Source organism: Eulemur rufifrons, chromosome 2 (assembly GCF_041146395.1).
Source record: "Eulemur rufifrons isolate Redbay chromosome 2, OSU_ERuf_1, whole genome shotgun sequence".
NCBI classification, from domain to species: domain Eukaryota; kingdom Metazoa; phylum Chordata; class Mammalia; order Primates; family Lemuridae; genus Eulemur; species Eulemur rufifrons.
The window spans coordinates 99,295,439-99,309,653 of record NC_090984.1 but is presented as its reverse complement, the minus strand read 5'-3'; the positions used below and the strand labels follow the sequence as shown (position 1 = coordinate 99,309,653).

The following is a 14,215-nucleotide window of genomic DNA, read 5'->3' as shown; positions in this document are numbered from 1 at the left end:
CCCCCTCCTCTCCCCATCTGCCTGATGCCCGATTTATTTCATAGCTTTTGATCTCTCCTCAAACTTTCAACCTCTCTACCACCTTTGCTTCCCATATCACTGAAGACACAGAGACAATTAGAAGAGAACTTCTACAAGTTCCCACCATCTCCCATCACAACTCCCCACTTATTTGTGCCTCTGTGCATCTGTTTTGCCTCCCTTCTTCTTCCTATGAATAAATGGTACATGTTTTTAGCTAAAGCTACCCACCTATCTGCACATTAGATTCAACCCCCTCTTAGCTATTCATTGGTATCAGTTCTTGAATTTTTCCTTTCTCTTGTGCCATTTCCCCCTCTTTATTGAGTCATTCCTATCATCATACAAACATACTGTCATTTTCTTCTCATTTGAAAACCTTCCTGTCCTGACCTAATGTACCCCTCTAGATACTACTGCATTTCTTCATTTTATAGGATAACTCCCTCAAAGATTAACTACACTCACTACCTCTAATTGCTCCCCTCCCATTCTGACTTGAACACATTCTAATAAGGCTTTTTGTCCCCAATATTTCATGGAATGTGCACTTATCAAGGTCAGCAATGAATTTAGTGTTATTCAATTCAATGGTCCATTCTCAGCCCTTTGCTTACCTGATTATCTGCAGTATTTGACATAGTAGATCATTCCACTCTTCCTTAAAACACTTTCTAGGAAATTTGGCCTCCAAAAAACCATATCCCTCCTGATTCCCCTCCTTACCTCCAGCCACTTCTTTTCAATTTCCTCTGTATTCTCCTTCTCTCCCTCACCTCTATGGATTGGAATATCCCCAGTTTTAGGACTTGGACTATGTGCTCTAGCTACACTCACTCCCTTGGTGACTTTGTTAATCCCATGGCTCTGAGTACCATCTACATGCTCATGACTTATGTACCCAGCTCAGACACTCCCTTAAAATCTAGAGCCACATATTCAAATACCTACTTGTCATCTCCAATTGAATATCTAACAGGTCTCTAAAACTTAACCTGTCTCAAATTTATCTTTTGATTTCTTACCCTTCAGCTAAACAACCCCTTGCTCCTCTCATAGTCTTCCTCATTAAAATTAACAGCAACTCCAATTTTCCAGTTGCTCAAGCCAAAAAATGTGCAGTCATGGTTGATTCCTTTACTTCTCTCACTTTCTACATCTGAGTTATCCCCAAATATTGTCTGTTCTACCATCAAACTTGAATCAGAATCTGACTACTTCACACATCTCCAATGCTGATGTCTTAGTCATCACTTTTACAATAGCATCCTATCTGGCACCTAAGCTTCCAACTGCTGAGGGTATTCTCAACATCGCTGCATGGAAAGGTAACTCAGAGCATGTGCAAAGTCCTCCAGTGGCCTTGTAATGATGAGAGGCCACATGACCTAGCTCACCATTATCATGTGACTTCATCTCTACCATCTTTCTTTTCTTGTCTCTACTCTAGCTGCTCTGACTCCCTCCTCACAGATCTTCAACAGACCAGGAACATCCCTGCCCTGGGCACTTAGCACTGGCTGTCTGGAATGCTCCTTTCCTCAATATCCACATGGTTCAAACCTTTATCTTCATCCCATCTTTACTCAAAAGTCACCTTCTCAGGGAGTTAGTTCTTCCTTGACCCCTTGTTCCAAAATTATAACACTCCAACATTCCCTATTCTTTTTTAGTATTTTATTTTTCTCCTTGGCCTTTATAACTACCCAAAATTCTGCAAATTTTCCTTATTTATCTTGTTTACTGTATCCTCCACTAGAATGTAAATTCCATGAGGGCAGAAATTTTTATGTTTAATTTATTTCTGAATCCGAAGTGCTCAACAATGCTTAGAAAATATTAAACATCCAATAAATATCTAAATTAATAAATTAAAAATAAATGAATAACCAAGCACATTGGAAAAAGAACCAGAAGGAAATTTTAGAAATAAAAAATAAATAATTGAAATGACACACTTAAAATCTGGATTAAAGGGACAATTATTTTTCAAAGAACAACACAATATCAACAAAAGAGATATGTTTCATGGTTCATTTTTTGAGGCTAGCATAAATCTGATACCCAAACCAGCAATGATGGTAAGAAAAATAGACAAATCTTGCCCATGAAAATAGATACAAACATCCTAAACAACATTATCAAACAAAATCCAGCAATGTATGAAAATTAATCTATTATAGCCAATATATAAAATAAAATTCTAATTATATAAATGACAAAATTAGAGAACACTAGCAATACAAGTATTCTTCATCATTCAAATCTATTTGGTACCTGTTATGGTCTGAATGTTTGTATCTCCCCAAGATTTATATGTTGAAATCTAATCCCCAGTGTGATGGCATTAGGATGTGGGGCCTTTGGGAGGTACTTTATGAAGGAGGCACCCTCATGAAGAGGCCATAGAACTATCTATCTTTCTACCAGGTGAGGATACAATAAGAAGTTGGCAGTCTACAACCTGGAAGAGGGATCTCACCAGAACCCATGATGGCAACCCAATCTTGGACTTCCAACTGCCAGAACTGTTGAGAAATAAATTTCTGTTGTTTATAAGCCATCCAGTCTATGGCACTTTGCTGCAGCCCCAGCTGACTAAGACAGTACCTGAATTCAAGCCCTGACAGTCTGGATAATGAGTTGGGATACTTATGGGTACTTCAACTGAGTCTATTTATTTCTTAAGTTAACATATAGTAATATTGACTCTTCTTGTGTGTACTATTCCATGAATTTTAACCCATATATAGATGCATGTTACCACCACCATATAGAACAGTTCCATGACCTCATAAAACTCCTTCATGCTGTCCTTTGTAGTCACACTCTCCCCTTAACTGCCAAATCCTGGAAATCATGACCTGTTCTCCATCACTATGGCTTTGTATTTTTTAGAATGTCATCTAAAGGAAACTACACAGTATGTAACCTTTTGAGACTGGCTTCTTTCACTCAGAAAAAATTACTTTAGATTAATCAAAGTTGCTGTGTCAATAGTTTACTCCTTTTTATCGCTTAGTATGGATAGACCATAGTTTGTTTATCCATTTACCCACTGAAGGGCATTTGGGTTGCTTCCAGTCTTTGGAGATTATAAATAAAGTTGCTATAAACACTTATGTACAAGTTTTTGTGTGAACACAAGTATTTATTTCTCTTGGGTAAATACCTAGCAGTGGGATTGCAGGCTCATATGGCAAGCATATGTTTAACTTTATAAGAAACTGCCAAAGAATTCCCCAAAGTAGCTGTAGCATTTTGCATTCCCATCAGCAATATATGAGAATTCCAGTTGCTTCATGTCTTCACCAGCACTTGGTATCATTAGTATGTTTTATTTTAGCCATTCTCATAGGTGTATAGAGGAAACTAAGCCTTTTTGGCTCCTGAATTTTGAACAGCATATAGTAAGATTTTGAAAATGAAAGAATCTTCTAAAATTTTATCTTAATTCATCTGGTTATTTGTTTGGATAGCAAAGGATCCATACCTATGTAGCAAAACTATGAAGAAAAACAATGAATTGATGGGCATAAAAGTAGATAGTAGTTAGAGAGGTGGATGCAATCCAGTAGGTAACAAAGAGACTCTAAGATATTGATAATATGTTATTTATAAGGCAGGACGGTAGGTGCATAGGATGTGTTTTATTATTCTTGAAACTATACCCATGTGTTTAATATATTTCAGAATAAGAAATTTAAAAGAAATATGTTTGAGCACAGAACACAAAAAAAGAAATGCAGGAAAAGATTGTAAAACTTCTCTTTCAGGAGTTCAAGTACATTGAGTTAAAAGAAACTATAAATAAAAGCATTTTGTAGAATTTGAACAACATACTTTGTTAAAATTTTTTCTTAAAAACCTGTTTAAATGTAATTTCTTAAATATTTTAGTGCTTATGAATATCCCACAGGCCAAACTGCTAATGGGTCAGTTTATTGATGGGTTTGTTTATTCTCATAGACCTCTATCTATAGGCACTTGAAGGGCTGGTCATGGTAGAGCCATTCTGAATGGCTAGCAAAGAGCAGCTTCTTCCTAGAAATCAAGACCAGGATGGGACCTGAGACAAGAAAAACACTGAACATTTCATTTTGAGAACTCGCAGATTTTTAGACACCCTCCAGGACACAATCTGGACTACAAAACTCTTCAGTAGTTCTGGTTGTCAACAATACCTTGTAAGAAGTCCGTTACCTGTGACAACACTGGGGATTTTGGAGAGGAAGCTCTTGACTGTTCTGATGGGCACACCCCCTGTCTTGTCATCTTGCATCTTCGTAATGATGTCTTCAATCTGAAAGAGGTTAAAGAAGTGTTATTTTCTCCCACAAAAAATAACAGTAAATGGTACCTTTATACATAGCCCAAATATGTAAATATGGATGCCAACAATAGATAGCAGGACAAGCCCCCACCTAGTTGGTCAATAAATATCAGTATCTGCTGTGGACCAAGTGCTGGGTGTGGGGAGTCTGGAAGGTACTATAAAAGAGCATAGAATATGTTCTAGAAGAATATCCCCCCAGGTCAACAAGGTGAGGAGAAAGAAATACATTAGGATTCTCGATGGGATCCAACATGTAATTCAATATGTACATCATATGCTTCCTCCTCTTTCCCCAAACTGGGTTTATGTATAGGTTGAACCATAGGAAATTGCTATCTTCAACCTCCCCATGGCAATTCCCTATGGTTTAATATGTTAATGTAGATTAACATACTGCTATTAGGAATTGCAGGCAGAGTTGCCTTTGGGACCAGAGAAGGACACGGCCAGAGTCACATGAGAGAAAAACAAGACTGTAAATCAGGACATGGCAAGCCCTGATCTAGAGAAGCTGGAAAATAGGTCTCAGTGGTTGTGGGTGGTGGCCTGGTGGCCTGTGGATGGTCACCTTAGCCAGGACTAAGGATCCTTTCCTGCTGAGCTAAATGAGACCACATTATCAGGAGAAAGACCATGGTGATTTGTGACCTGGATCCACGTGACATCTTATTGGTGAAAACAGAACAGAGATTGGGTTTGGACTGAGGAGGATGTAGGTGCCTAATCTAGGAAGCCAATTTGTAGCTATGAATTTATAAGCTGGGTGTAATTTCCTGGGAAGATATCTTCAGAATAAGATACAGAAAAAAAATTCTGTAACAAGAACACATATCTTTCTGTTTGGGGAAGGGAGAAAAACTGGAGAAGAGGAGGAAATAATGTTTACTGTTATCACATATTGTGTTCCCCTAACCAATAGCAGCAATAGCTTTGAAACACCAGGATGGATTCTCTGAATGATTCCTTAACAGAGTCACATAATCTTAAGGCTAGAAATTTGAGCTGTAGCTCATATAATCTAACATACTACTATTGCAATTTGAGGTTAAGTGATTATCTCAAAGACAAATGACTAACAACTTGTTTGATAGAAATAGATAATTTGTTAGAGACAAAGTTTGGCTTTGGCATAGTATCATCCTCATCATCATTATGAATAGCCAACATGTATTCAAAAATGTATTATGTACTAGGTACTATTCTAAGTATTATATAGACAATATCCTGTTTAATTTTCATAATTATTTTATAAAATAGATTCCACTATTATCCTCACTTTTTCAGATAAATAAACTAAGATTTAGTGAAGCATATCCATCAGGGTAGTGTGGGTTAAATTGTGGTAGCAAGTAATCCCCAAAACGTGAGTGGCTTAGCACAACCAAGTTCATTTCTCTCTCCTGCTATCTGTCTAGTGCAGATTAGCAGGGTGACACTGCTCATTCTAGTCACTCTAGAGCCTGGGCTGATGGAGCAGTCACCATCTTCAATGTTGCTGGTCACTGTGCCAGAGGGCCAAGAGAGAATTCTAGAGAGTATCTCATTGTTTAGTAAATGATATAGCCCAGAAGCTACATATAACATGCTTGCTCACAATTCTTTGGCCAGAACAAGTCACACAGTACCACTCAACCACAAAGGAGCCAGGGGGGCTCAGTCCTCTGGGTGTCAGGAAGAGAGTGGACCTGAACATCTGTGATCAACATCAGTGATGACTGAAGCAGTTAAGCAACCTTCACGACCTTCACAGGGTCTCACACCTACCCAGTTGCGCAGCCCAGACAGAAGTCAGCCGCAGACCCCAGAGCTCAGGCTTCTGACCCCTGAGACATCCTGCCTCCCAGTAAGATTCTCAGAAAACCAACCAAGCAGGGAGACCATTCTCACCTGTATATTTCTGGGTTTCCCTGAGAAGTACTGAGAGTGAGAAGGAATCCTAAGCTCCCTGCCCTTCAGGCGGTAGATGAGGGTATCAAGCTAGAAGAGGGGGTCATTCCCTGAAGACCTGCGTCTGTTAAATGACCATAGAAGAAGGATCTGCATCCACATTCGTGTTAATAATGGTCTCAGCTATTGCCGGCCTCCTGTCTCCTAAACACAAAAATTTGGAGTAGTTTGAATATTCCTAACTGATAGCCAAAGAGAGCTAGTCCTAGAAAAATGGTCAGATTTCAAAGTCATCTATGCTTTTGATTTAGTGCAGGAGTATCAGTTACATTGATGGTTTCTAAGAAAATGGCCAGAAAATCACTGAGAATTGGAGGGAAACCAATAATTCAATTCGGTTAGACCCCAGACTAGACATGAGATGGTAATAATTTCCAGTCTTTGCAGCTGTGGGCTGGATTTTAAGGATTGGTGCCACAACGCCTTTCTCCTCTGCTTAGCGTAGTTGCTTCATCACACGGTTGAACCTTAAAAGGACTTATTTACTAAACAGTAAGTCCTGTCTTATGTTGGCCTGCAATGTACCAAGCAGGCATATCACTCATCAGGGTTACAGCCAGATCAAAAGCACAATCCCCACAACTGACCAGAAAGGGGACTGCACTTTAGCAGTAGTTTATAACATCACAGGCATGGAAGGATGAATTATTGGCCTCCAATTCCTGACTTCTCCATCGTATGAATATATACTTGAATCCTTGCCCTGGCCTCATGGTGGGCAGAGAGTCCACCCCTTGGCGTTGGGGCTTGGCCATATGACTTGCCAGGCTACTGGGATGTTACTGAATGTGATGTGAGCAAAGGCTTGCAATACACCTGCATGGTTGTGCTCACTCTCTTCTCTTGCCTTCTTGCCTGTTCCATGAGAAGAACATGTGTCAGACGGTTGTTATTCCAAGGAATATGAGAGACATCTGGAGCAAATGGTACCAAACCCATAGCTAGATCAGCCACACCTCAGCTGACCTGTAGACTCATGAGCAAGAAATGCTTACTGTTGTGTGCCACTAACTAAGTTTGGGGTGATTTGCTCTACAGAAAAATTAAGATCTAACAGGGCTCTGAAAAAATGCATTTATCAAAAATTGCCGAAGTCATAACAAATACTTGACAATCAGAGGCAATGAATCTTAGAATTGGGGTATCTCTGAATCTAACCCTTTTGAAGAATACAGAAATTCAATTACACCATCTGCCATCTATTAAAAACTCTTGGGAGCTACACTACTTCAGGTAGCCCATTCCGCTGTTGTGCCAGATAAATTTTTGATAACTGTGTTTGATTCTTGAGCATACTCTGCTACAATATTGGTCAATAATACTCTTTCTGAAATTCTTTGTCATGGTTTCTGGAGAATTCTCAAGGGTACAGATCCAGTAAAAATTACAAGTGGACTCTCAGGAGCTGATAAAAATAATTACAAGCATTTTCAGAACATCTATTTTATGATCAATACTCCCCTAGGTATTTTAATTATTTAACTTATTCCTCAGTCTTAAAAGTTATTCAGTACAGATGTTGAAATTGAGGCTCAGAAAGGTTATGTGATTTATCCAAGGTCCCATAGCTAGTAAGCGGCAAAGCCAAGATTCCTACCCAAGTCTTAATGCCTCCAGTGTACAGCCCTGTTTATCAGATCTAAAACTCATCTTCTATTTCTCAGATATTCAGAAAAACGTGACTACAATCCTTCTCTGAGTCGTGTGGCTATGAGGTTTAGCGATGGGGGCAGATCCTGGAAGGGGGGTTATCGGAGGCATGAACCCAGTGAGTGCCCCAGAGCCGGGCTGATCTCTGGGCACGTTACCTTTCCCAGTGCCATATACCAAGGTTGGTGCTTAGTTTGCTGTGGATCCCAGGGCACTTTCCAGAAGAGCCTGGTGTCGCCCCTTATACTACATGACCCATGAAATCTTGAGCTGAACGTGGCACCCAGAGAAAGCTCTCAGTCCCAGTGCTACCTACTGGACTCCAAACGTTAACTTTCCCACTTCTAGTATTTTTGATTCATGTCTTCCTTGCTGGACAACAAGTATAATTTATTTTACCTTTAAAAAAGAGCAACTCTTTGCCCTCTATGGCCTTACTAGTTGATTACCAGTGCAGAACAGAGGCATATATATGCAGCCTCTCATCTTCCTCCTTAGGTTCAAACCCTTTTGTAGGCAGGGGCTGCACCTGGGCTTTCATTTCCATTTTCTTAGCTAACATTTGTTGAGTATTTACTCTGGGCCAGACACACAAACTTATTTAAATCTGACAGGAGGTAGATGCTTATATCTGCATGACGTAGACAAGGGAACCAAGACTCATGTTGGTATCCTCAGCCAGTGCCTGCTGACATCCTTTCTAGACACTTTCAGGCCCTTAATACCATCTGCATCAAAGGGAAAGTTTATCGCAGTCCTAAAGGGGCAGAGGAGGATGCAGAGAAATCAGTCCAAATAATCTGATTCTCAACCATCCCAGGATTTATTTCTGCCAGTGACTGCCACTGCCTCGCTGCTCAGGGGTCTCTCTTTGTCCCATGGGTTGGGTTAGATTTATCTTCCACTGGAAGATCACAGCTCCTGGGGGGAGGATGGGGAGATGGGAAGGTACATACTTATGATTTCTTTACTGTTCAGTTCCTTCTAACATCTGACACCTTTTGTTCCTAAGGAAAAGCAAAACCAATTCCCTAACATACTTTAATAGGAAGTTCTGTGTCAATAGGGAGTATATGTGGCCTTAAGTGTCCCTGTGCCAAGCAGGTGACCCTTATCTGACAGCCAAGCGGTGCAGAGAAAGCACTTTGGCAGCTCTGCCAGTTCTGCCTGGATGGGCCACAACAACCGGGATGCTCTTCTCCAAGGAGCTCAGAGCTCAGCACTGACGCTCAGGTAAAACATTCTCCAGACAGTAGGAAGATGGAAACCATTACACTATGGAATGGGCTTTCTTTTAAATAAGAAGTATTATTTAAAAAGTATACACAACTCTCTGCAGTAGCCCCAGAGTGTGAGAGGGGAGTAAGAAGAAGCAATCCTCTCTTTATGAATCAAAGCCACAGCGGGACAGTAGGAAGAACGCCAGACTGAGGCCTGGGATACCTGTTGGCCGTGGCTTCTCCCACTTGCTGTGTTGACCTTTGACAAGTTGCCTAACCTCTCTGGACTTGACCTACCTCATGTCTACAACGATCAGCCTGGTTGCTAAACTAAAGTTTCTAGTTCTAACACATGAGAGACTTCTCTGACATCTTTGACTTGACAAATGCAAAATGATGTCTGCGAGGAGGAAGGACAGGCAGCCAGGTGTCTGGAACCTGCTTCCCCATGTTGCCTGTCTCCCCAGGGGAATTCACGCAAAACACTTCCCTGTACTAAGAGGTGCAAGGTGGGGGAAGGGAAGAGTATTGGGCAGGGCTGGGGAGTTTCTGATGTTTTTAGAAACCATGTCAGACAAATGGCATCAGAAGCCAGGCAGAGATACGACCTAGACAGGTCCTGACACCGCTGGGCCTGTCCAGCCCCTGCCTCTTGTCTGTGCTTGGACAGATGACACCCCTAATGGAAATGACAAAGGGCCAATATTAGTTTTCTTTGTGCAAATTAATGATCCAGTGAACAAATTTATTTAGTTCTTCCAATTTTTTCTCCATGGAGATTTAAAAAAAAAAAAACTTCAAGTATAGGAAAACAATGTTGTGATTATTAAAAAAAAAAATGTCCACCACAACTTTAGCAAAGAAGGCAGTGTGTGCCTCAAGCGTGAAGGTCCTTTTTATCAGAGCATTTCATCTTGACTTTGCAATCACTTGCCTGTTCCTAGCTACTAATGACTGTCACTTCACCTTCTGCCTTTCATTAAAGACCCTTCCTGTTCTCATGTCTGTGAATGCATGAAAATGACTCCTTGGACACCATCTTATCTGCCCGGAGGCAAGGACGGGAGCTGGCAAATGACAATCAGATTTCTTAATCCACAATGTGCATGCTTCACCAGGCAGGCTCTGCCCCACATGTGTTTCAGAAGATCAGGCCATTTCTCTTTTTTATTTTTAAAAACACAACACACTGCTATTTTCAACTTTTAAAGGTACTCAGGTTCACTCATTGATTTAGTGGACATTTATTGAGCGCCTGTGAAGTTTCAAGCACTGTGTTTAGTTTGTACGGCTAAAAAGTAGGTAAAAGATGGAATCTATTCTCCTTGCTCATGGATGAGCACATTTCAGAGCGATTCAGGGATTCAGGCGCACAGCTAAGGCTGTGTTGGAGACAGCAGAGCTAAGTGTGGGTTCCAAAGACGTCAGAGGTGAAACGCTAACAAATACCACCTTAGGAGGCCCTTGGGGTGGGAACCGTCCAGGCGCCCACCCTCTTTCACTATCCCATTCACAAGACTGATTTCAAGGGCACGAGGGGGAATTTGGAGATTCCACATGCTAACTATGACAATGACTGAAATGTCTGTTAATTTGTTTTTGGTTAAACCTACTTTTGAATCATCACTGTATCGGTGTAGGATGCTTTTGATGGAAAGTAACAACAACAAATAATCTGACCTCTAAACATGAAGGTTGATTTTTTTCCACATATGAAGCAGTTTGCATGTGGGTGGTGCTGACATTGCTACAGTGGCTTGGTTCTATGACAGCCACTGTCTTGGTCTTTCTTTCATGGCTGCCAGATGGCTGCCCGGCTCTAGGCATACCCTTTCTGTGAAAAGTGGGAAGAACAGGGAAGGGTCCTTCCTGGAAGACCCCAACAGATCGCTGCTCAAGTCTGAGGCCAGAACAGGGTCACATGGCTATGTCTAACTGCAAAGGTGGGTGGGGGAAGAGGGTCTTTGGCCTTTCCAGCCTCTATACCACAAAGGAGCAGGGGAAGAGAGAATGGAAATGGGATTAGGTTAACTAAATAACACCGTCTGCCACAAAGACCCTGTATTAAAGAACACTCATAAAGGATGGTAGGGCAGGCCCTGATTCCTCTCTGATCTGTTTTCCGCATTGCAGCCTGTATGATGCTAAAAGGGAAAATTTGATCATTTAACCCCCCACACTTAAAATTCGTCTGTGGTATCCAGTGTTTATCCTGTTATAAGCTCTTACTGGACCCACTATCTTTCCTCCGTATCAATTATCACTCTAATTTGTATTTACATCTCCCATTAGACTATTTTGCTCACCACTGAATCCTGATAGTACTCAGGAACTATTTCTTGAATGAATACATCAATAAATGAATGCATGCATGCATGGCATGACTGCTGTATTCTTAAAGAACTTCACCTTGGATTCCAGCATTGAGTAGGGCTCTCAATATATTAAAAAGGTCTTGGGGATAGTGATGTTTTCAACTGAAAGTAAATTTGGTATTTACATTTAAGATCATTTTGCTTTGGGAATGGGTGCTATAAACAGAAATCTCGAGATTTCATGAACCTTAGCAACGATGCTCAGGGAAAAGCTCCACTGGCACCCAAGGACCAGTTGAGCTAGGAGCCAGTCCCCAATGTACCATGCCTGGCATTACCCAGAGGTGGTACCAGGGCAGAAGGATGAAGCAGCATTATTTGTTTTGTCCCCTGGAAGCTCACTTTTATGTTTTTAATATTGCCATATGTAGTGCTACATAAATTACTTTTATGGAAAACACTTAATTTTTTCCCATTTAAGTGGAGAGAAAAGCAGGCAAGAATGACATTCTAAGTCAGAGATCAAATGACTTGTCAATGATACCTTAGGGAAAATGTCTCCCCTGAGCTTGGCTGACATAGCCAAGCCTTAGAAGACATCATTTTTCTTGTATAAGAATCTGTTGTTTGCTTTGCAATATGATTGGAGGAGGTCCTTTGGGCAGGCCATGGATTGAGGAACCTCTGACTGCAGGCCAGCTACAATGCAGATGAAGACAAAGGACACTGGCCAATGAAACTTTCTAGCAAATGCTGAAGACCTTTATTATAATCTCCTCAAATTACCCTAAATTCAATGTGTCATCTGCTTCTTGTTGGGAACCATCCCTCCTTTACAGAAAAACATGCTGAGATTTAGGAAGGGTAAATCGTTCAAGGCCAAATGAGAGGGCTGAATAAATGAGGTTGTTGGTACGAAACCCAGAGCTTGTTCCAGAGCTGGCTCCCTGGATCACTACACCAGCTGGCCAGGGCAGCTGCCAGAGAGGCCTTGGCTCACCTATGGCTTTAGCTGAGTGGCAGAAGATGCAGAAAATGGGGCCACATCATATGCATACAAGTTTAATGCACAGTACGGAAGGCAAAAAAATGTCCACCTCCCCAAACGATGTCCACATCCTAATCCCTGGAACCTGCAAATACGTTATTTTAAGTGGCAAAAGGGACTTTACAGATAGGCTCGAGGTTTAGGACATTGAGATGGGGGGGTGGGGAATTGTCCTGGATTATCCAGGTGGACTCAGTTTAATCACGAGTCTTTGAAAGCAGAAGATGTTTCCCAGCTGTAGGTGGTGAGAAAAAGATGGGATGATGGGGAAAGCATCAGGGAGATGGGACTCTGCTGATTTTGAAGGTGGAGGAAGGGGCCACAAGCCAAGGAGTGTGGTTTCCAGAAGCTGGAAAAGGCAAGGAAACAGTCTCCCTTAGAGCTTCCAGAAAGCAGCAGAGTCCTGCTAGCGCCTGAATTTTAGCCCAGTAAGACCTTCTGACCTTCAGAACTGTGAGATAGTAAATGCTTGTTGTTTTAAGCTATTAAGCTTATGGTAATTGGTTACAGCAGTGGATAGAAAATGATTACACCCACCGATCCCTACCCACTAGTAAACACTATCAGTATCTGTTTCCAAAACAGATTAGTCTGCATTTTCTCCTTCGGGACAGGCAGTGAGTGGATTTCCCCACACTCTGATGCTCTCTGAACCTTCTGAACAGCTTAATGGCCAAACTAACCATCAACCAAGACCTGTGGCAGCCCACTTGGGGAAGATGTCTGTCTACAACCCCAAGTAATTGCCTCCATGGCATTTTCAATGCTTCATTTTTTTGGTCTACCTGGGACCAATTAGAGGGGTGGTTCAGAGGTTATATCTGGGAGCTTCTTAAATGGGTCACAGTCTTCCATTTAAGCATCACAGTCTACACATGAAAAAGCAAAGATCCTTTTTTACTTCTCACCTCTGATTTTACCTAGCCGCATTTTCCAACTTAGCCCACCAAGGAGAATTGTACATGGAATACCACATGGAAACTTGGCCCAATGAATTCAGCCAGCATCGTAAAATGCTCCCAATTCAAACACGAGGCCTTTCACTTTATATTTCAATAGAAATATTCAAGTCTCAAGTTCCCTTACTGCTGCACAGAGGGGTCAATACCCTTTTTTCCAAAGAAAAACGGGTCCATCCAGGGTCCTGGAATATTACTACAATTTCTTCCTCCTGGAGAAGAGCAAGGGACATAAGGGCCTGTCCTTCCTCTGCCCCTTGGATACCCTGGACTCTGGGATCACTCAGTCTTCCTGGTTCACTTCCTTTCTGACCCTTATTCAACGCCTTCCCCTACCCCAATCTGAACTGAACTGGCCACTGGGGTGGATTGGAGGGCTTGGAACAACTGGTGTAAGTTATTTCTTCACTGAAAACCTGCTGTGGCTTCCCACAGTTACAAAATCAACACCCAGTTTCCAACTGTGGAATTCAAGGTCCTCTGTTATTTGGAGCCAACTACCTTTCCAGCATCAATCTCCCTCCCAAGCCTCTTTGCTTCTGAACACACTGATCTGCACAAACCTCCCCGGATCTGCCCTTGCTCCTCATGTAATTCATCCACCCACGGCAAACCCCTGTTGTGCTTCCAGGCCTTGCTCCAAAGCTACCTCCTCCAGGAAACTCCCCTTGGTGTTCCCAGGACATGCCCGGTCTGCATTAGGAATGTCTTGGTTTTTC

At 41.7% G+C, this 14,215-nt stretch overlaps 1 protein-coding gene across 1 annotated transcript in view; it reads right to left on the bottom strand.

Annotated features, from left to right (window-relative positions):
• Positions 1-14,215, bottom strand: part of RGS6 (regulator of G protein signaling 6) — a 541,364-nt gene that overhangs the window by 162,721 nt on the left and 364,428 nt on the right. Inside the window, exon 3 of the mRNA XM_069465091.1 lies at positions 4,225-4,324. Within this exon, the coding sequence (XP_069321192.1) occupies positions 4,225-4,324 (100 nt within the window). The remainder of the gene's footprint in view (positions 1-4,224; positions 4,325-14,215) is intronic.